The sequence below is a fragment of the Dromiciops gliroides genome, chromosome 4 (assembly GCF_019393635.1).
Source record: "Dromiciops gliroides isolate mDroGli1 chromosome 4, mDroGli1.pri, whole genome shotgun sequence".
Classification (NCBI taxonomy): domain Eukaryota; kingdom Metazoa; phylum Chordata; class Mammalia; order Microbiotheria; family Microbiotheriidae; genus Dromiciops; species Dromiciops gliroides.
The window spans coordinates 340,178,249-340,202,155 of record NC_057864.1 but is presented as its reverse complement, the minus strand read 5'-3'; the positions used below and the strand labels follow the sequence as shown (position 1 = coordinate 340,202,155).

The following is a 23,907-nucleotide window of genomic DNA, read 5'->3' as shown; positions in this document are numbered from 1 at the left end:
GTAATGGGATATTATTGTGTCATAAGAAATGTCAAAAGGGACAAATTCAGAAAATCATGGAAAGTCTTGTATGGACTGATGCAGAGTGAAATAAGTAGAACCAGGAGAGCAATTATACAGTGCATATAACACTGTAAAGAAAAATAACTTTAAATGACTTGAGAACTCTGTCCAATGCAATTATCAACCATGAGACCAGAAAAACAATGATGAACCATACTTCCCAACTCTCCCCCACCCCCACCCTACCCAGGGCAATGAGGGTCAAGTGACTTTCCCAGGGTCACACAGTAAGTGTCAAGTGTCTGAGGCCAGATTTGAACTCAGGTCCTCCTGAATCCAGGGCCTGTGCTTTATCCACTGTGCCACCTAGCTGCCCCCTTTGCTTCCCAAGTCTTAACAAAGAAATTGTGGACCAGAAGGGCAGAATAAGCCATACATTCCCAGACATGGTCAATGTGTGGATTTGTTCTGCCTAACTATGCTTATTTGTTACAAGGGGATTTTTGGAAACATGGGTTAGTAAAAGAGATTCTCTCCCTGAAAAAGATGAAAAAATCCTTAATGAAACACTTTTAAAAAATACATGGAGCACAGAAGATTCAGAGTGAGACACAGATGAATAGGACAGCTTTGAAACTAACACTGAATTAATTTTTAACAAGAAAAAATTAAACTTTATTGATGGTTTCATATACAATCTTTTTTCTGTTCTTTATACATAAAAATGTTTGTGCTGGTTAAGTTTATTTTAAAAAAGAAAAAAAAACAAATTCAAATGATGCCTTATTATTATGTTGATCTCACTTCTAAATTCACATTATTACATAATTCAAAGGAGATAACAAAATACACATCCAGTTGCTTCTTTATTTTTTACAAAGTTACTTATAAGTAATAAAGAAAAAACATGCTTAAAAATAGATTGCCAAGAAATCTTACCTTAAAAAAAAGAAGAAACGTTACACCTTTGTGAGAGGAAACAAAACAAACAAGGATAATCAAATATAGATGAGTTTTGGGGGGGGGGGTCCAGTATGTCATTCTTAACCTCTATTTCACATGTATCGATTTCGGATATATTCTCTGTACATAGAGATATCCTCTTTCCCCAGAGACTGCATGATGCCTCTGCTGGCCTGGATGTGTGCCTGAAAGATCTCAGTAGATTTTCGGTCTACTCTTGGAGGCTGGACTTCATAAATGTTGTCTTGAGAGAAAGAGGAGATATGTGTTCTGTAAAAGTGAAAACACAAGTGGTACTTCATTAAGCAAAACATTTGGATAACACTAATTGGAGGTTCATAAAAGATCATAGCTATGAAAGAGTCTGAGAGAGAACCAAAGGTCTTCTCAGGTTTTTCTGAAACCATCCTACTCATCATTTCTTTCTTTCTCTCTCTCTCTCTCTTTCTTTCTTTTCTCCCCCACCCTCGGCAATGAGGGTTAAGGTGACTTGCCCAGGGTCACACAGCTAGTAAGGGTCTGAGGCCGGATTTGAACTCAGGTCCTCCTGAATCCAGAGCCGGTGCTTTATCCACTGCGACACCTAGCTGCCCCCCTACTCATCATTTCTTAAAGGACAATAGTATTTCATCACAATCACATACCACAGCTTGTTCAGCCATTCCCCCGCTGATGGACATCCCCTAAATCCCCCTTCTTTTTAATAAAGGGTTTATTTACAAAGGAATGAGTGTATGCATTCAGAAATAACAAGTTTAAGGCAAAAAGAAGTATCTATATCAATACTGACATATCAATATAGATATATAGACCACTACCTACTCCTTAATGGGTGGTGTCCAAAATTACTAATTCAAAGTAACTAGATGAGCTCAAACCGCTATTATGCCCTAGCTCCCAGAACATCATGCTCCCATATGACTTCAAAATAAGAATGTCCTTTGTCTATGCCATTTTATTTTATTTCCTAAAACTGTTATTTCTAACACTTGGCCCTAACCTCTCCTCTGCCAGACTATTGTGTAAGAGGACCTTGAATGCCAGGATAGGGATCCGGACTTTGAGACATAATAGAGACCCTCTGTAGTTTTCACAGAAAGCAAATAATGAAATCAGACTTATGAATTAAGTGAAAATTCATCTAGAGGCAGTGGGTTAGACTAAAGTGGAGAAGAGATATGAGAAAATATCACCAATAAGTCAAGGAGAGGAATAGTGAGAGCCTAAATCCCAACAATGTCTACTGTAATAGAAAGGAAGGTACAGATTCAAGATTATTGTGGAAGTAGGATTGACAGTACTAGGAGGTTCTGAGCCTGGGTAACTGGAAGAATGGTGGTGCCACTAATGGAAACCTGGAGGGAAGTCAGGAGGAAGCATAAGGTTTTTGGGGAAAAGATGCCGAGGTCAGTTTTTGACAAGTTGAGTTTGAGGTGGCACCATAACCACCAGGTAGGTGGAAAGGCTCAGTAAGCTATTCGATTTTGTGATGTAGAGTTCAGGAGAGGGATCAGGAGACAGACATATAGTTAGGATTCATCTCTAGGGTTAACAGCTATAAGAGTGATGAGAAGAATGAGGGGAAGAGAATAAAGAAGACCACAATCTCAAGGATTTTCTGTGTTAAAGGAGATAGGAGGAAAAAGCAGAATCAGTCAGGGAAACCGAAACTTGTTCTGAGGAGAACAAATTCTGATTAGGGAAATATCATAGAGGCTAAGGGAAGAGAAAATGAAGTAACAGGAATAACAGTGATACCAAATGATGTAGAAAGGAGGATGAATACTGAGAAAACGTGACTGGATTTTATAATTAGGAGATCATTGGATATTTATGTATAAAGGGAAAAATAGAAGTTGTTGTCAAACACAGAAGGCCTTTGACAAGTCTTGACATTGAGAATAATACATTGCACTTAAAACAGCCTTGGTTAGCAAAGTAGGGGAAGGGAAGGAACAAGTATTTAATTTTTAACATAATATTTTATTTTCCCCCAAATATATGTTAAAGCAGTTTTTCTACATTTTTAAAAGTTTTGACTTCCATATTCTATCCCTTCCTCCTTCCTTTCCTCCCCCCCCCACCCCGAGGAGTAAGCAATCCAATATAGGTTATAATGTGCAATTGTTTAAAAAATTTCCATATTAGTCATTTTGTACAAGACTCAAATTAAAAAAAAGAAGGAAAGAAAGAATGAAAGTGATAAACAGCCTGCTTTAGTCTGTGTTCAGACAGCATGAGTTCTTTCTCTGGAGATCTATAGCGTGCTTTGCCATGGGTCCTTTAGGATTGTCTTGGATCACTGTATTGCTGAGAATTGCTGTCATTCATAATTCTTCATCATACAATATTGCTGTTACCATGTACAACATTCTCCTGGCTCTGCTCACTGCACTTTGCATCATTCCTGTTAATCTTTCCAGGTTTTCTGAAGTCATCCTACTTGTCATTTCTTATAGCACAATAATATTCCATCACCATCATATACCACAGCTTGTTTAGCCATTCCCCAGTTGATGGGTCTCCTCTTGATTTCCAATTCTTAGCCACCACAAAAAGAGCTGCTATAAATATATTTGGACGCTTAGTTCCTTCCTCCCTGCCTTTTTTATGTCTTTGGGATATAGACCTAGAAGTGGTATTGCTGGATCAAAGGGTATGCAGTTTTATAAAACTGCCCCTTGGGCATAGGAACAAGTATTTATTAAACTAGTACTATGTGCCAGGCATTGTGCTAAGCACTTTACAAATATTCTCATTTGAAATCATTTGATACCATCTGATCCTTACAACAACTCTGGGTCATAGATGCTATCATTATCACCACTATTTTATAGTAGAGGAAATTGAGGCAGATAGAGATCAAAATGACTTGCCCAAGGTCACACAGCTAGTAAATGTCTGAAGCCAGATACAAACTTTGGTTTTCTTGACACCAGGCCAAGAACTCTATCCACTGAGCCACCCAGCTGCCTCAAGCACAGCTTTTAGAGCTGGAAGAGATCTTAGAGATCACCTAGTCCAATCCAGTCCTTTTATTTTATAGTTAAAGAAATTAAAGCTCAGAAAGACCAAGTCACTTATCTAAGGATGCACAGATAATAAGCAACAACGTCAGGACTAGAGCCAGGTCCTCTGATACCAAATCCCACGCTCTTTCCAACATACCATGTTGTTTCTCTCCCAGGAAATACTGTATCACTGTACTTGTCCCTTCTCTAGGCAGTACCTTTCTTTCATTGATTCTGAGAGCTCTTAAGAAGCTAGGGCCTCTACAATTAATCTAATTAAGAAAAAATTCACCTCTCTCACTTAAGAATACAAAATTTGAACTCAAATATTCATCACTTAGCAACAATGTGACACAAAGTCTGCAGTGACAATTTCCCAAGCAAAGCATTTCATAAAATCTTCACACCATCACCTTAATTTTAAATAAACAGAAATAAAAACTTTTAGGTATTTCACACAAAGTTTAAAATTGCATGAAATGTAAGAAATGCTAACAAAATCTTAAGGCATCAAATTCCTGTTCCATATCTTAACTCCCCCCCCCACCTCTTTTCCTTAATATGCTATAATTGTTACTCTAAAGTCTCTTACGAACACATTAAAATATTTAACATTTATAACTTCTAATTAGTGACTTTAAATTTACTTGTTATGCATTGATCTGCATAAGCCTACATTACAGTAGTTTCCACAATTCAAAGTGAAACATGGTACAAAGCATACTGGATCTATTTCAAGCTTTATCCCTAAATTCGGGCCTCCTCTGAATATTCTAGAAAATGGTCATTAAAGAATCGGTAAGCTAAGCACCATCCACTGCCCCCTGATCTGAGCTCCTCAGATAGTATATTTTACAGGCAGCATTATCCAATCATTTAAAATAATATCTTCTATTTGTATAGTACTTTACAGTTTTCAAAAAAGCACTTCCTTCTACATTATCTCACCTGATCCTCACAATAGCCATGTGAAGGATGCAGGGCAGGTATTATTATCCCCATTTCATAAATGAGAAAATTACTTTCTGCTGCTCCAGATGAGGGAGCTCATTTAGGAAATGGGAAATCTTTAAGGCCCTAGCTGTGTGCTATCTGGCAAAAATAGATTTACTGGGTACCCTGTGGATCGAGAGATACATTTTCTGGGGTCCAAACTTTAACATTCAGTTGTTGAAGGGAATGGAGCAAAGCATCAAGTAATCACTTCATTCCCTTCTGGCTCTTTTTCCAGACATTCCGGGTTATTGAGCATCAGGGCAGGCATGGGAAACAGCAGGATCTGTGGCCAAGTGACACATCAATAACTTAGTCAGGGCTGAGGCGGCTGACGGAGCTTGGCTACAGGACCAGGCTCAGCATCTAAGGGTTTTCAGGACAGTTCTTAACCTACTTTTCAGTAAGCTCTTTTAACTGCTGTGAAAAGTAATGGGCAAAAAGGAATGGAAATAACTCTGCAAATACGATATGCTGACCATGGCAGTAGATGTAGATCCTGATTATACCCAGGATGGTTACAGAACCATGCTCATGTGGGTACCTCAAAAATATGACAACTGCCCCCCTCTATTCCTCCCTGTTTTCTAGAAGTGCTGTTTTTATAATGAAAATGTAATGACATACACTATTATATGCCTATAAATAGTATGTACACTAGTATATATACTATGTCTATAGTATATATGCTAATATATAGTATATATGTGTAGCATATATAACAGTATATGTATAGTGTATATATACTAAGTACTAGTGTATATATGCTATGTGCATAGTATATATACTAGTATACATACGTAGGTACATGAATAAATATATATGTACTATGTACATGGTATATATAGACTGTATGTGTATATATATACATATATATACACATATATACACACACAACACATATACTATTGATAATATTACTATCCCTTGTATAATAACAATCCCTTGTACAGTTCCTTACATTGTTTTCCCAATGTTGCCCACATCTGAACGGAGGTGACAGACTCAGAGGGCAGAAAGAATCATCAATATTTGAACATGGCCAAGGTGGCAAATTGCTTTGCTTGACTATGCATATTTGTTACAATGGTTTTCTTTTTCATTTTTTTTTCAGACGGGTTGGAAGTGATTCTTGGCTCAGTGAGAGTGAGGAATTTGTATATGATCTCATAGCTGGTGTAACTAGTCGAGCTAAATGTTAAATCCAGGTTTTGTGACTTTTTTAGGTTCAGGGATCTTTCCCCTACAAACACACTGGTTACTGGATACCCAATACATGAGGTGGAGATAATAATACCTGCCCTGCCTCACTCACATGGTTATTTGAAGATCATAATGTACAAAGGAGTGTCTTGAAAACTATAAAGTGCTCAATCACAAATTAGAAATATTAGTATTTAAATGACTGGATAATGTCACTTGTATAATACACTCTCCCAGGAGCTTAGATCAATGGAGAGTGGCTGGTGCTTAGATTTCTGATTCTTTGATGACCATTTTATAAAACCTATAGAGGAGGCCTAATTTTTAAAATAATCCTAAAATAGTTAGCTCTTGAATGCTACCTACTAGGTTTCACTTTGAATTTTGGGAAGGAGGAGAAAAAATAAGTGCTTGTTAATTTTTTAAAAATTTAAAAAGAAAAAGTAACTTTGGGGGCTACTAGGTGGCACAGTGGATAAAAGCACAGACCCCAAATTCAGGAGGACCTAAGTTCAAATCTGGCCTCAGACACTTAACACTCAATAGCTGTATGAACCTGGGCAAGTCACTTAATCCTTATTGCCCCTCAAAAAAAAAAAAAAGATGTTGAAAAAGTAACTTCATATCCTTGATTCCAGTGGGTCCTCACAACTACATTCAATACCTCAAGTCAGGGAGATGTCATTCTCAGTATATAATATAGAGAAACTGAGGCTCACCAAGACTGAGAAACTTTACTAAGGTTCAATGCTCTTTCCACTCCAATCCAATGCATGTTATGTTACCAGACAGACAATATGTTACTCTGTTAAATTCACAATTTTACAACATGTATGTTCCTTGATGGTAACTAGAATTAAGTTTATTATGATAACAACAATGCCACCAACCTTATCCTCTCTGGAAATTATTTTATATAGAAGGTACCACACCTGCGTTTCACCTGACTACTTTTACTACACTAGGAGACAGCTAGACTGCATAGTAGATAAGGTTGGACTTCAAGTCAGGAAGGACTGAGTTCAAATCCTGCCTCTGACATTTACTTTGGGCAGCTAGTTGGCACAATGCTTTATACACAGTACGTACTTAATCCACATTGCGGTCCCAAATTTTTGCCTGATGAGCTACTTTGGATAAACCCAAGCCTTATGACTATATTGCTAAGGGTAAGAAAGATATAGCTGAGAGCACACTTTACTAAAGGGGGCTATTGATTTTTCCCCCTGTACCATACCTCTGAAAGCTTTGGAAAGGACACTTAAAGAAGCTCACTGAAAGATAAACAGGGCAATGACTTCTGCAACCATGATCATTCTTTTTACATGCTTAGAAGATAGGAGTCAACAGGGTATAGTAGAAAGAACAATGGATCTCGGAGTCAAATCCCACCTTTGCCATTTGTGTGACCTTGGGCAAATCACTTCACCTCTCTAAACCTCAGTTTCCCATCTGGAAAATGAGGGAAGTTGGACTAAATGACCTCTAAGCTCTCTTCAAGCTCTAAATCTATAACCCTATGGAATTCTGGGATCTTTTAAAAAAAATTCCCACCAACAAAGATATATCATAGGATCTCTAACTCCTTCCTTTTGCAGATGAGAAGATAGAAGCTTGAGTGATTTTCCAAAGATCACATAACCAGTAAGTCAGAGGAAGGATTTGAACACAGATCTTTCTGACTTCAAGTCCAATAATTCTATCCGCTAGGCCACAACTGCCTCTCTTCAGATCCAGCACGGCCATGCTTTCAGTGCTGAGGAAAAGGTACTAACTAGATTGTTCTCCTAGAGATAGAGGGAAGGTATATTTTCTCAGCTTCTTTTCACCCATCCACCAAAGGCATGTAATCTGAGACAAACCCAAATGAAATCCTAATAATACTAGCAGACATTGTTTAAAAGTTTAGTATAAGAGTATAGGCTAATTTCTTTTATTTTACATATAAACACTAGTTTGAATAACAAGGAGATCTCTGTATTTCCTGTATTTCATTGATGCCATTTCTAATTCTTTTTAGTGCACAGCTAATGTGCACTGTTCAGAGCAGCACATACACTGAGAAATCAGTATACTTGGTTCCCCCTGTAGTTCTAGTTCACAGAAGAGAAACATGTCAGGCAAAACTTTGGAAATTTTTTTTTTAATTTAACCCAAATCCTTGCTAATATCTTATTGTATCCTTTCTTAAATACAATGTTTCTTGTCCAGTTGGATGATGAATAACAACTTTGTTTTTCACTGAGAAAGACAACCATCTGATTTGATTTTCAAAGTATGATTCCTATGAAATCTTTTAAGTTTATTATTTTTGCCTTGCACATAGTAGCTCCTAAATATTTTCATTGTAAGAAGCTTTTTTTAAAAAAAACTCATGCAGGATGTATTACTTTGTTTCTGTTTTTTGTTTTGTTTTTTGGTAAGGCAATTGGGGTTAAGTGACTTGCCCAGGGTCACACAGCTAGTAAGTCTGTAAAGTGTCTGAGGTCACATTTGAACTCAGGTCCTCCTGAATCCAGGGCCAGTGCTCTATCCACTGCGCCACCTAGCTGCCCCGAGGATGTATTACTTTGAATGTTTAATATTACTGTTTTGTTGGCGGTGATAAATGCACAAGAATTTTTTTGCCATAATCACATTTTATAAGTTTAATAATGAGTACATGAAAAACTCAGAATTTTACATTTTTATGAATTAATATTCTAGTATACTTCAAACCCAATTTGACAGTTTCAGAAATAAAAATTATTTTACTCATAGTACCCATCTTAAATTAATTTATACATCTTCCTTAAAGAAATTATTAAAGATGCTTTAAAATATACATTTTAAACTCCCTCTACTAAAGTCCTACTTCAACACCTCATCAAAGTGTGGAGTCTTAAAATTTGCCTGCAAAATGCAAATTCTGAAAAAATCCTGCCACGTTGGAAAGTCTTTGATTTACAGGCCTAGTTAAAGGTTCTATCTATCATCTGAGAAGCAAGGTGACTAAATTCAGAGAGGCTCATCACTAGAGGGCTGGCTACCAAATGAATGTTTTGCGGCCCAGCAACTCACATATGCATTTACTAACATACAGAAAGTCAACTGAGTGAGTACCCATACAGATGAAATCATCAATCCCTGAAATACTGAAGGAAGGCATTTTAAACCAACATTGGATGATTGGACAGGGAAACAGGCAGGCAAGGGTGTTATGCTTCAGTGGAGACACTAGCCACCCAGAAAGTAGGGCACAGAGTATATGTAATCGGGGAACTGAGGTTATTCTAAAGACAAATTTTACCTACTTCATAATTTTGCCAAGGGCTGGCCTGGCCTTCTGATCTGGTTAAGGTGACAAGACAAATGAGTGTTCAGTCAACATAAATATATTTAGCAGCAAGACATCCAACTGAAACAATTCTTGCAGACAAAGAGAGAAATGAAATTAGACAGTGCCTCCACTAAGAAAAGAGGCTAGGTGATCATCTTCTACCAATTGATATGTGAAAGAAGGTGTCAACATTTTTCTTCATAGGTTTAAACATTTTTCTTCCACTGAAACTTTAGGGTTTATTTGACCTATGTCTAATAGCTTGATTTATCAAAAGAATAAATTGCATGAACCTACAGGGAGATAATATCAAAACCACAAAGCATCATATGGAATAATACTATGAAAAGTTGAAAAGCACATAATAGCTTCTTCAGGCTCTTATGCTATCAACAATGATGCAACATTTGGCTAGATTTGTTCAATTTCAGGCAAGTTTTCAATGTTGTTTTTTTTTTTTTGTTGCTGTTTAGTCATTCACTCTTTTGTATAAAAATCTCCCCTGATGTCAAATTAATGAAGAAAAAGACAATGGCTTTCTGAGGCAATGATAATAAACTAGGGAACCTTGTAATAGCTAATGTAAATTTTGAAATGAAAGCAAAACATTTGTCCCATGGCATGCTATTTAAATCACAGAATTACAAAACCATGAAATCTTGGAAGTTGGAAAGGCCCTTCTATCTCATCTAGTCCAACCTCCAACCAGTGCAAAAATCCTTTTTATGACATGCCCAACAGATCCATCCATCCTGTGCCAGAACATTTACAATGACAGGAAAATCACTACTCCACAAGATAGCCCATGATATTTTATGGAATAAAGTTCTATGGCAAAATAAACCTTAAAGTGTTATATAAAAATGTCAGTTATTATTAGTATTAGAACAAATATAATGAGTAAGAATCTGTCTCCATATAACTTCTAACCCCACTGGTACAGGTTCTGCCCCCTGGTGGAATACAAAATAAATTGACTGAAATTTTCATGTTAGCCCGGCCATCTTCCCACTGCTTAATCTTTCCTTTTCCAAATTAATAGCCCCAACTCATTTAATCATTCTTTACAGAATATGGTTTCCAGATTCCCCATCATCCTAAGCACACTTCTCTGAGTCCTTCTCATTTAATCAAAATTCCTGTTTAAAGAGTGGCACCTAAAAATAGTCACAACTCCAGATATGGTCTGACCAGAACATTTATTACTAGCCTTGATATGGAGCCCATATTTCTATTAATAAAGGCCAAGATTACAGTAGGTCTTGTAGAAGTCACATTGCATCGATGATTCATATTGAATTTATAGTTAACTAAAACCCCCAGGTGTTGTTTGCATGAACAGTCGTCAAGCAAGATCTCCCACGTTCTATACTTATGCAATTGATTGTAAAATGAGGGGGGTGGACAAGGTGATCTCTAAAGGTCCCTTCCAGCTCTAAATATGTAATCCTATGATTGGTCACAGAAATCTACTCTGACTCAGAAATCGAGGTCTTAAGGGAACCAGCAAGGGTTACAGTAGATTCCATAGTAATGGACAGGGTTTCTTAATGTGATATTACTTAATACAACCCTTTTCACAGTACTGCTCACCTGGCTCGGCTCTCACTCTCTGAAATACTTTTCCACCTCCACCTCTCATGGTAGACGTACCTTTATATCTTTTTTAAAAATAATAAACATTTTAAAATAGTTTTAAGTTCCAAATTTTATCTCTCCCTCCTTCCCTCCCTCCCTGAGGTGGTAAACAATCAGATGTGGGTTATACATGTGCAATTATGTAAAACATTACCATATTAGTCATTTTGCATAAGAAAACTGGGATTAAAAAAAATGAAAGAAAGTGGGAAAACAGCAGTCTGCGTTCCATTGATATCAGTTCTTTCTTTGGAGGTGGATAGTATGCTTCATCATCAGTCCTTTGGGATTGTCTTGGATCACTGACATACCTCTATCTCTGAGGCGTCTATCTCTATCCCGTGACTTCCTCCTAGGAGCCTTCATTTGTGAAAGTACTCCTGCTAGCCATGCTCACCTCTCACATGGCTCAGAACCTAATCTTGTGAATTATCCCATTAGAACATAAGTTTGTTGAGGGCAAGGGCTGCCTTTCTTTTTGTTTATATTTATTGTTTGTATTTACACTCCTAGTACTTGGCACAGCACCTAGATAAAGGCTTTATCTAATCTTTATATCAATTACCAAAACTACATATCCAATCTAGTCACCAGTACTGGCAGTGGATTAATCCTTTCATCTACTTCTTCCTGAGAAGCCAACCTAACAGGCCATCATGATGAGCTCTCATGACCTCTTTTAAGCATCATGGAGGGACTTCCCCTCATTTGGTAAGAGAGCATGGCCTTTATTTGCCCCGACCTTATGAAATGGCTATTAGATACACTTAGTGCAAAGATCATCTCTCATTCCCTTCATGGATTTCTCTAAATCTATAATCCAGTACAATCAATCTTCTAGGGTATTCCCAATTCCTGAGGAAAAAAATGAATTATCCAGAGGAAAAAATGGGAGAGCAAAAGCACTTATCATTTGTGACACCAAAATAAAATTGGTGCTTGCCTAAAATAGGCAAAACTGTATGGTCTGTAAGGCCCATCTCTGGATCTCTCAAACTGTTTTTAGGTAATGTCACCATTTCTTGTGGCCATCTTAAGTGTGAATGACTATAAGTTATAGTATAGTTTTCTTAGAACAATTTTACTTAGGACAATTAGCAGGCAATGGACCATTAGTTGTGTGGTTTCTGGTCATCGTCCTTCACAAGTTTTTGTGTAAGGACTACTTCAAAGACTACCTCTAACTCACATTAAGCCCACCTCCATGAAAAACCCACACTAATTCTGGGATGCCATGATAATGGGGCTACCACAAAAGCCTTTTTCAAAGCCCAAAAGGCCTGCAGTATGTTGAAATCTATCATAGAAGGTTATCTGTTATTTTTATCCAGCCCTAATTCTTGGAAGATTATAAATACTCTATAAATCCAGTTAAGCATAAATGAGCTATTCTTCCCAAGCTGTCCAAAATGAATCATAGCACAGGCAGTAGTTTGCGGTTATTTCATTGAAGGCCCCCTGTAATCAATATATGGCAATGGCTTTCCTCTTTCTTAGGGGAAAAATGAAAAGTGTCCTTGCTGACAATCAAAGTGACAAAATAAGCTCCTTTTTCACTGTTCTGATTCTAGGTCCATAGAGTTTAACTTCTCTTCCTCAGTCCCTATTAGGCACAGATGGAGTCTCTGATCCTCATGCTTGAGGAGCACCCTTGGCCAATGTAAAGATTAGCCTCCTTAATGGAGGAGATGGAAGCAAAGTGGAGTTGATTAGTTCTATATTTTGTTAAGAGTACACCAACCATTAATCTTTGTTTGTTTTTGGTTTTTTTTTTTTTTTTAAGTGAGGCGATTGGGGTTAAGTGACTTGCCCAGGGTCACACAGCTAGTAAGTGTGTGTTTAAGTGTCTGAGGCCGGATTTGAACTCAGGTACTCCTGACTCCAGGGCCTATCCACTCTATCTATCTATCAGGGCTCTATCCACTGCGCCACCTAGCTGCCCCAACCAACCATTAATCTAAGCAGAGGATCAATCCTTCCCTTGTCCTTTTTGCTCCAAGCACAGCTTTAAAAGCCTTTTGTTCGGTTACCTTGGCATTTTCATAAGCCATACTTCATTCTTGGCTTTTTGACACTATCTTTTTAGTCTACATCATTTGTTTATATTCATCCTCACATAAGCAGACCTTTAAAAACATGGCTGGGTTCCTCACACATAAAGTGACAGTAGCTTTTGCAAATCCAGATATGCCTTTTGTAAAACACACTGATGATGGCCTAGAAGGGTTGGGAGCAATTATTTAACTGGAGATCAATGTCTATCAGAAGCCTACTGCATTTGCCAATAAAGGGTTCACCAACTGTAAGATTCATTATTAGCCTACTCATAAATCGGAGTTCTTCAGAGTGGACTATTACTGATAAGTTCTGAGACTGTGTACAGAGCTCAGATCTAAGTATGTGTGTGCAATAATCCATTGATACATCCTGAAAAGCACCAAGTTGGATATCATCAGTCAGAGATGATTAGGAGTATTAAGCTATAACTAACCATAAGCATGTACTACTGACAAGGAAAGATCAAAGCTCTGCACATCCTACCCCAAATGCTCCATCTATCACAAATCTACTCACCATAAAAGGATCAACAGTGGTCTGCAACATAAAGGGAGCAAGGATAATCATGTAAAAAATGCAGCTGAGAGTATGAGACTGACAAGAGAAATCATACCATCAGGATATAAATATAATGCTAGACTAAGTCTCCTTGGCTTAATTGTCCATGGTGGATTGACAGTGAGCATAGTTGAAGAATGGATACTGGTGAAAAGTAATACAGGTCAAAAAAAAAAAAAAAGGGGCATGACTCCCAGAGACATGAATAACTACCTAGAGGGCATGCTATTATTGAAGGAGCAGTAGAACCTGGCATTATGTAATGGATTACTGTACTGGTACCAAATACTAAGTACTGAAGCAACTAGCTGACACAGTGGATAGAGCACTGGGCTTGCAATCAGGAAGACATAAATTTATACCTGAATTAGACACTCCCTACCTCTGAGACCCTGGGCAAGTCACTTAATCTCTGTTTGTTTCAATTTCCTCAACTGTAAAATGGAGATAACAACAGTGCCTACCTTGCAAAGTTGTTGTGAGGATCAAACAAGATAATATTTGTTTAAAAAAAAAAGTGCTTGGCAGTGTCTGGAACATAGGCACTGTATAAATACCCTTTTTTCTCTCCCCTTCCTGTCCTGTACCAGACAATAACATTATTATACAAGGTACAAGAAGGCAATTTGTGCTAACTAAAGTTACATTCTAAATTGCCATGAAAACATTCTGTGATGACTTGGGGTATTTGTGTCAAAAGAAATCTCTGGAACTCACGCAAAATAGGCATTAGTGGACTAAGCAGTATATGTATGCAAGAAGTGTTAGAGCTATTCTCGACATGTTCAAAGTATTCTCTATTCAAGCTGCTTATCTGAACAGCATAAACACCAGCAAGCCTTTGGAGCTGGTGGTGTGAACATAATTCCTATCTTTGGAAGAGACAGGTAAAACCTAAATAACATTTAAGTAGTAATGGACCATCTCACTCAGTACAGATAGGCCTGTCCAAACAGAAACCAAACAAGAGGCCTTTTTGTAGTAAAGTATTATGGGAAAAATATTTCTCTGAAGATAGCACCCTTTCTAGGAGCCATTCTGTTGAAGGTCAACATTTTAACAGCAAACTACTCCACAAAGTACTAAATGTGCCAGGAATCAAGAAGTCTATAACTTCATCATCACAATTCTCAATATGTTTAGTCATATATATATATATATATATATAAACGAAATGCTTTATGAATGCCCAAGACAGTTGTCAAGGAGGAGGAAAGGGAGGGAGGGAGAAAAATTTGGAACTAAAAATCTTATGAAAACAATCTTTATATGTAAATGTAAATTAATAAAATACTTTTATGATAAAAAATTATATAACAAAAAAATAAATAAATAAAATAAAATGAAATATTCCCTGAGAATGAATGACTAAGAACCTGCAAAAATGATACACCGAAATGATCTGCTGTCCTGGGAAAAATAGTTGGACTCCCCATATGACTCTAGACATGTTATTTTACTCTGGCCCTGATTCCTTATCTGTAAAATGAGTAGGCTGAATTAGATTAAATCTATGTTTCCTTACAATCGTAAATTTTATGCTATCCTTCATTTAGCCAGACAGTTTGTAGTATACTTTCAAAGTGCGGGCACTTTTTTCTCTTTTTCCTTTTATTCTTACTTAATGGCTTCACCTTTGGATTTGCATATAGCCATTTAAGCACATTAGGTCATCTCTTGTGTCTCATTTTTCATTGGATTTATTTCCTGTATAACAATATCTTTATGGATGTATTATAGTCATGAGTCCAACCCTACCAAGAATTTCTTATACCTAGGAGATCACACTTCCTTCCTTATGAAATTTCAATTCCATTTTATTTCATGTATTCTTTATTGTTAACTAGAAAGCTGAGACCATAAGCATTGTACCTAACTCTCTTATGTGTCATTTTCTTTTTTTAAATTACTAGGTATCTCCATGCACTGTTCTTCTTCTTCTTTCTTTTTTATTCCATTACTTCTTGGCCTCCATAGTAACTGGTTTTACAGGTTTTTTCTTCAGGGCATTTTTTCCTCCCTTTCCCTTGAATTTCAGTTTAAAATCTTCTTTACAAGGCCAATACATTCTCTTTCCACAGTCTTTCCTGTATTCATGAAATGTGTCGGACCTCTTAACAGGAATCCACTGCTCTGGCACTAAGATGTTTGATGACTTGCCCAGGGTCACACAACCAGTAAGTGGCAGAGGCAGGTTTGAAATCAGCTGTTCTCGACTCCAGGGCTAGTTCTTTAATGACTCCGCTATATTGCTTCACCTGGACACTCACCATGTTGCCCCAAAAGGTCTACCTCACAGACCTTATCTCTGATGGTTCACAGTTTTCTTCTGCTGCTCTCTTGTGTTCTTCCATTTTCCAAACTTTTGGCACTAGGTGAATTTCACCACCAATTTCCTTCAGAATCTTTTCTCTCTTTTACTTCCTTCCTGGCTTTGTTCTTCCATTCTGAGTAGGAATCCTTCATTCTCTCCAATAAGGCAGACACATTCCTGAAACCCTTTCTTCTTCTCCTCTCCTGGCAGGGAGATTAGGTTGTTTTTCTTTATTTGTAGCCCAAGTAATTTGAGATCATTTCAGAAAGAAAGATAAACATAACACAGACCCTAAAGGTCACTGGAATAGTTCCTTGGTGTCCACACTCCCAGGGTCTCAAGATGAACTGCAGTCCTTTATGGTTCTTCTAGAAGATTCCCGTGTAGACTAACTACCAGGGCAAACTATCTGTTTCTGTACCAGGAAACTCTTGGAAAAACTGCACATGAGAGGCTGCATGATAAAAGACCTGGATTTGGACTCAGAAAATTTGGGTTCTATTACTAGCTGTCACTTACCAACACAATGACCCTAAGAAATCAACTTGACCTTTCTGAACTTTATTTAGGTTTCCTCTCCTGAGAAATGGGGATAATAATAGCCTTTGCACAGCCTGCTTCACAGGATTATTGTAAAGAGAAAATGACAGAATGTCCATAAAAATGTATTGGAATTTGTAAAGCACAGGTGCAAACACAAATCACTGCAGCAGTATGAGATATTCAGCCTTCTGGTCCTTTCCCCGTACTTCTAACCTTTTCTATCTATAAGAGGTTTTCGTAATTGGCATCTGCTAGATATCAAGCCCAGTTTCTCACATACCTTGACAATAATATTCCAAAATACCCCATTTATGTCTTTTATTATCTTTTTCCACCACACTGCTTGCCATTCATTCATTAAGACAATACTCTTAGATCATTTAAGTCCCAAACCATATAAAATCAATAGGTACTGGGGAACCTATGACATAACTTCTTTTTAACATAATGGCCAATAAGTTTTTCAGCTATCCCTCCAGAGATGTGATATGGCAAATACACTAGATTTGGAAGATCTAGGTCCAAGTCCTACTTCTAGCATTTATCAGCAAGCTGTAGGACCTGAGACCTCTCAGCTTCAGTTTCTTCATCTAAGGGGAGTGGATTTCCTGATCTCTCAGGTGATCTTAAGACTAGGCGACCTTTAAGGCTCTTTCCAGCTCTGACATTCAATTTGTCGGTGATGCAAATATTCCTGCAGAATAACATTAACAACTGCACAGAAAAAATTCTATTTTGGCACTTTCAGCTCCACTGGGACTGAAAGCAAATTACCTTGTACAGCACACATTATCCTGAGTTAATATATCTGATTGTCACAAATATGATTGATCTCACAGATGTCATAATATATCTTTCTACATAACATATTAAAGCTTCTTAGATTTTTTTCCAGAACTGTCAAATGACATATAGAGCATATAAAAATTAACCAAAAGGATTGCTTTTTAAAACAAATCAGTGAACTAGAAGAACGATAATCCTTCTCACTTAGGTTCAGGTAACTACTAAAAGATATCCAACTTGACTAGTTATCACTGTTTAAAATATGAAGACAGGTGAGACTTCCCAATGTTTATATGTGTATGTATGTATATGTATCATATGCATATATAAGTCATGTATATATATCATATACAGTTATACTTCTTTCAAAACTTTAAAAAGCTATTATTTCATCCATTTGGGTACTGCCCCTAACCCATGCAAATTCTGATCACTTTTGCCTTAGTAGACAGTTTCATAAGTTGCTGTGTAAGAACATCACTGTCTCCTTCCCCCAAACCCATAAAAGGAAACCAACAACAACCTGTCAAAACTTTACCTGATGACCAACCTCTACTGATAGCTTTGTCCAAATTTAGCCATTCTGATTCTTGAATGAAAATACATACAATCCCATTATTGGGCCCATACTCAAAGACTTTTCCCAATTTAGCAGACCCCATCAGAGCTTCCATTCAGTTAATAGCTAATAATAGCTAACATTTATATAACGTTTACTATGTACCAGACACCATGATAAGCACCTCCTTTGATCCTCACAGCAACCCTGAAAGGTAAGTAGCGTATTCTCCCTTTTCTTGCAGATGAGAAAACTGAGGCAGACGCAGGTTAAGTGACTTACCTGAGCCCACTCAGATAGTAAGTGTCTGACATTAGATTTGAACTCAGAGCTTCCTCAGCTGGCATGGCCTTCCAGATCACACCCCCTCTGGGATTTATTCCTTCACTTTCAAAATAAGATTGCATTCTAACTATTAATCCCATGATCCTGTGAACCCAGAATGACTTCACTATTATAATGAGGCATGACAGCAGGACTTTAGCAAGGGGTATATCTTAAACGATGAACAAATAATTGACTCAAGATCAATCGAATGGCCTTGGTAAAGCCTTAAACACAATAGTAACAGTTTTACTGCCTGCTTAAATGCATTAAGAGTAACTACTTTGATTTCACATATTATATCCAGATATACACAACAAAAGCTATCACTTCTGAATGTGAAAATAACAATATACATTTTCTGTAGTTCCTGTCTGTCTAACATGAGGCCTATGCACCAAATGTGGCTATGGTCTAGCAGCCCATCTGGAATTTCTGGGAAATACAATTTTTCCATAATTAGTAAGTTTACAACAATTCATCAGCCTATGGGGCAATCCTATCTCAAGTTTCTGGGCATGTGGCCAGACTCTTTATGATATGTGTGCCAACCTGGCTCGGAAAAAGCACAACCTACTGCATATCCCCAACAGTTCTCAGGAATATTTAATCTGCTAAATAACAGTACTCTTATTGAACTGACTATAATTGACCACTTAGCCTATAACTACACACTTTTATATGAATAAAATTGATAAACAATTTATTACTACAAAAAATGTATATTTTGACTAGCTAATGAGTTATTCTTTCCCCCCTACTGTCCATAATAAATTCATGTGGCCAACACAGCTGTGAATTTTTGATTATGTGGCTCACTACTAGGAAAAGATATAGAATAGAGCACTGGGTCTTGAGTCAGGAAGATCTGAGTTCAATTCTGGTCTCAGTTACTAGCTATGGGACCCTGGGCAAGTCACTTAATTGCTATTTGCCTCAGTTTCCTCAACAATAAAATGGGAATAATAGTAGCACCTGTCTTGTCAGATTGCTGTGGAGATCAAATGAGATAATGTCTATAAAGTGCTTAGTACAGTGTCTGACACAAAGGAGATGCTTAATAAATGCTTGTTTATTTCCTTCCTTCCTTCCTCCATCAATCTCTCAACTCTGTATGCCTCCATTAATCTTATCTAAGATGTCTGTTTTGTTTGGTTTTCTTGTTTGTTTGTTTGCCTCAGAGACTATAACAATGTTCCACTTTATGTAAACTGTTTAAGGAGAAATTTCTCCATATCACTTGGACTCAATGCTAAATGCCCACCTTATATGCCTAAGAAATAAAGCTTGAGACATGATGGTAGAGTAAAGAAAGAACTCAGCTGAGATCTCTCAACATTCCTCTCTTAACAACTTTAAAATAATGCCTCAAATTGAATTCTGGAGTGGCAGAGCCAACAAAAGGTCAGAGTGTGGCATTATTCCAGCCCAACACAATACAGGAGGTCAAAAAGAAAGATCAGTGATGTGGGGGAGGAGGCTGACCCAAAGCCCACATGGATAAACCACCAAGGGAGGGATTAGGTGGTGGAGACAAAAGCAACAACTTCAGGAGTTCTCAAGCCAGACATGATCACACCACAAAACACCTCCAAAACCCCAGAACTAGCCCTGAAAACAGCAGTGCAAAAAGCCTGCAGCTTGAGACAGTATCTTCCCCCCTCACCATGCCAGGAACAAAAGCCCAACACTAACATAAATTTCCAAATCAAGAAATAAGGTGGAGTGAGCTCCCAAACTCCTGACAAGATCGCTCCAAAAAGCATCCAAATAACACCATAGCAAAATGCCTGGAGCAGCAAAACTCATAGAAGAATGTGCTGAAATCATCTTCTAACTAAGAACGGCTTGGAAGGTCAGAAGGAGGGAGCTGCTATGCTGATACAGGAGTTAAGCCCAACCCCATAGTCACCTTGACACAAATCCAGTCCCAGGAAGGCCTCACCAGAAAAGCAGACCCCCAGAGCCTCTGAATCAGCTGAAGCACCAGTGTTGTTTGGAACTAAGCTCACAGTCTGGTGAGTGGGTTGAGCTCTGGGCAGGGGGGAGACTACAGGGGTCTATGCTGGTGCTGAGGCAGAACTTGAGTTTTCCACCCCTGCTGGGAACCAGGAGGTAGGCTTGAGTAGCAGTGGCCCAGGTGGGGAAGGGGCACAGGCTCGTCGGAGCTAACAACCACAATACACAAAGCTGGTTGATTAGCAAGTTGGTCTGGGGTCATCTAAAGACCAGGGAACAGGCCGGGCTAGTGAAGAACCTGATTCTCCTTAAATCATACCACCTGGGACTTCTGAAGCTTGGGATACTGCAGTCTGGAAACAGTGCCCCACTTTAAGGAGCTAAAAGTCTAGTAAAAGAAAGGCAAGATGAGCCGACAGAGAAAGGTGAGGACCATAGAAAGTTTCTTCAGTAACAAGGAAGACCGAGGGGCACCCTCAGAGGAAGATGTCAACATCAGGGCCCCTATATCTAAAGCTTCCAAGAAAAATACAAATTGGTCTCAGGCTATAGAGGTGCTCAAAAAGGACTTTGAAGATAAACCTAGAGAGGTAGAAGAAAAAAATGGAAAGAGAAGTGAGGATGATGCAGGAAAGACATGAGAAAAAAGTCAACAGCTTGAAAAGTCAAATTGGCCAAATGGAAAAAGAGGTACAAAAGCTCTCTGATGAAAATAATTGCCTAAGAATTAGGACTGAATAAATGGAAGCCAGTGACTTTATGAGAAACCAAGACACAATAAAGCAAATCCAAATGAATAAAAAAATAGAGGGCAATGTGAAATATCTTCTGGGAAAAACTGCTGACCTGGAAAATAGGTCCAGGAGAGAGAATTTGAAAATTATTGGTCTACCTGAAAACCATGATCAAGGAAAGAGCTTAGACACCATCTTCCAAGATATTATCAGGGAAAACTGCCCTGAAATTCTAGAAGAAGAAGCTAAAATAGAAATTGAAAGAATCTACCAATCACCTCCAGAAAGAGATCCCAAAAGAAAAACTCCTAGGAATATTCTAGCCAAATTCCAGAGCTCTCAGGTCAAGGAGAAAATATTGCAAGCTGCCAAAAAGAAAGAATTCAAGTACTGTGGAGCCCCAGTCAGGATAGCACAAGATCTAGCAGCTTCTACATTAAAGGACCGGAGGGCATGGAATATGATATTCCAAAGGGCAAAGGAAATGGGATTACAACCAAGAATCACCTACCCAGCAAAAATCAGCATTATCTTTCAGCGGGGGGGAAAAAATGGGACTTTAATGAAAAAGAATTCAGTAAATGAATTTTACACTCATCAGAAAGGCTCAAAGATCTTAAACTCATCAGAGCTGCCTCAAGGAGGGACTAACAGACACACTCAACTGGGTATAGTAATCTGTTTAATCTGGGCAGTAAATGAGCCTAACATGAGAATTGGCTCAAAGACCTCAATCTCATTAGAATTGGCTCAAGGAGGGAATAATGTACACACTCAATTGGGTGGAGTAATCTCTCTAACCATGCAGGAAAATAGGAAGGGAAGGGGATAAAGAGAGAGGGGCAAAAGAAGGAAGGGCAGAGTGGGGGAGGGGACAGATAGAAGCAAATCCCTTTTGAAGAGTGATAGGATGAAAGAAGATGGATAATAGAATAAATATCATGGGGAAGGGAATAGGATGGAAGGGAAACAGTTAATGATAGTAATCATGAAAAAGAGAAAAAGGGGGAAAATTGTGCAAAAAATATTTATAGCAACTCTTGGTGGAGGCTAAGAATTGAGAATCAAGGGAAATAAACAGTAAAATTATACTGAGCTAAGGGGGGACCTCAGCTTTCTCCTATCAGAGTCAGATAAATCTAACCATTAAAAAAATAAGAACTCAAGGAAGTGAACAGAATCTTAGCAAAGTTAGAGATGATAGACCTCTGAAGAAAACTGAATGAGAATAGATAGGGACATACCCATTTTCTCAGCTGCACATGACATTTTCACAAAAACTGACCATATATTAGGGCATGAAAAACCTTACAACTAAATGCCAAAAAGGAGAAATAATAAATGTACCCTTTCCAGACCACAATGCAATGGAAGCATAGATTAAAAGTTAATTGGAAACTAAACAATCTAATCCTAAAGAATGAATGGGTCAAAGAACAAATCACATAATCAAAGATTTCACTAAAGAGAATTACAACGAGACATTCCAAAATTTGTGGGATGCAGCCAAAGCAGTACTTAGAGGGGAACTTATATCAATGAATGCAAACATCAATAAAAGAGAGAAGAGCAGATCAATGAGTTGTCTATGCAACTAAAAAAAATAGAAAAAGAACATATTAAAAATCTCCAAATAAAAACCAAATTAGAAATCCTGAAAATCAGAGGAGAAATTAATAAAATTGAAAGTAAAAAAATCATTGACCTAATAAAATAAAACTAAAAACTGGTTTTATGGAAAAAACCAATAAAATAGATAAACCATTAGTTAATTCATTTAAAAAAAAAAGAAAACTAAATTACCAGTATCAGAAATGAAAAGGGCAAATGAATCATCAAAGAAGATGAAATAAAGCAATTCTTAGGAGCTATTTTGCCCAATTATATGGCAGTAAAACTGACAATCTAAGTGAAATGGATGAATATTTACAAAAAATTTAAGCTGCTAAAACTGATGACCTAAGTGAAATGGATGAATATTTACAAAAATATAAACCGCTCAGATTAACTGAAGAAGAAATAGAATACTTAAATAATGCTATCTTAGAAAAAGAAATTGAACAAGCCACCAATAAGTTGCCTAAGAAAAAATCCCTAGGACCTGATGGATTTACAAGTGAATTCTACCAGACATTTAAAGAAAAACTGTGTGAAGTCCTTCCCTTTCAACAACAATGATGACTCATGCAGTGACAGAAAATTAGACAAAGAGTGCTAAGAAGCACACAATTTTCAAATCACATAAATATTCATCTAACTTGGCACCATAAATCTAAGATACTTGATCAATTATCAACAAGCCAAAAGACCACTGGAAGAACAAAAACATATTAGTTGACCATCCTTGCTATCAATGAAATGAGAAGAAATAAGTAAGTTGGAGCTATGACCTCTATTTTCCCTGGAGAATACTCCCTCAAAGGCAAAGAAGAGAGTTGCTGCTACCAAAGACCACAGGAAACATCATTTCATGGGATATTTGATCATCTCACCTTGCAGTGATCATGTTGAAAATAAAAAAGGGACCACAACAAAACTAACTATAGACTAAAATCTAAATCTAAAATCTGTTTCAAAGAATAAGGAGAGACAAATTCTATGAAGAACTCAGTGAGATCCTCTAAATTAAGTCAACAGGAAGCTTAATACTTGGTGATTTCAATAAATAGGTGAGGGTATGGGACAGACAGCTGATTCAAACATTGGTACAATACATTGGTAACTAGTTGTTTACTTTTTTGTTGAGATATAATTGGTTTTCATGACTAATGTGGAAATATGTTTAACATGATTGTACATATATAACCTACATCAGATTGCTTTCTGTCTTGGAGGGGGGGAAGGAAGGGAGGGAGGGAGAAAAATTTACAACTCAAAATCTTATAAAAAACAAATGTTGAGATATAATTGGTTTCATTTTTTTGTGCTGTTATTTAGTCCTC

General features: G+C 37.5%; 1 protein-coding gene across 2 annotated transcripts in view; it reads right to left on the bottom strand.

Moving 5' to 3' along the window:
- Positions 1 to 707: 707 nt before the first annotated feature.
- FIG4 (FIG4 phosphoinositide 5-phosphatase) overlaps positions 708 to 23,907 on the bottom strand; it is a 143,705-nt gene continuing 120,505 nt past the window's right edge. For both annotated transcript variants that reach the window (XM_043999417.1, XM_043999418.1), the window contains one exon: positions 708 to 1,236. In XM_043999417.1, coding sequence (XP_043855352.1) covers positions 1,059 to 1,236 — 178 coding nt within the window. In that variant the 3' untranslated portion in view covers positions 708 to 1,058. The remainder of the gene's footprint in view (positions 1,237 to 23,907) is intronic.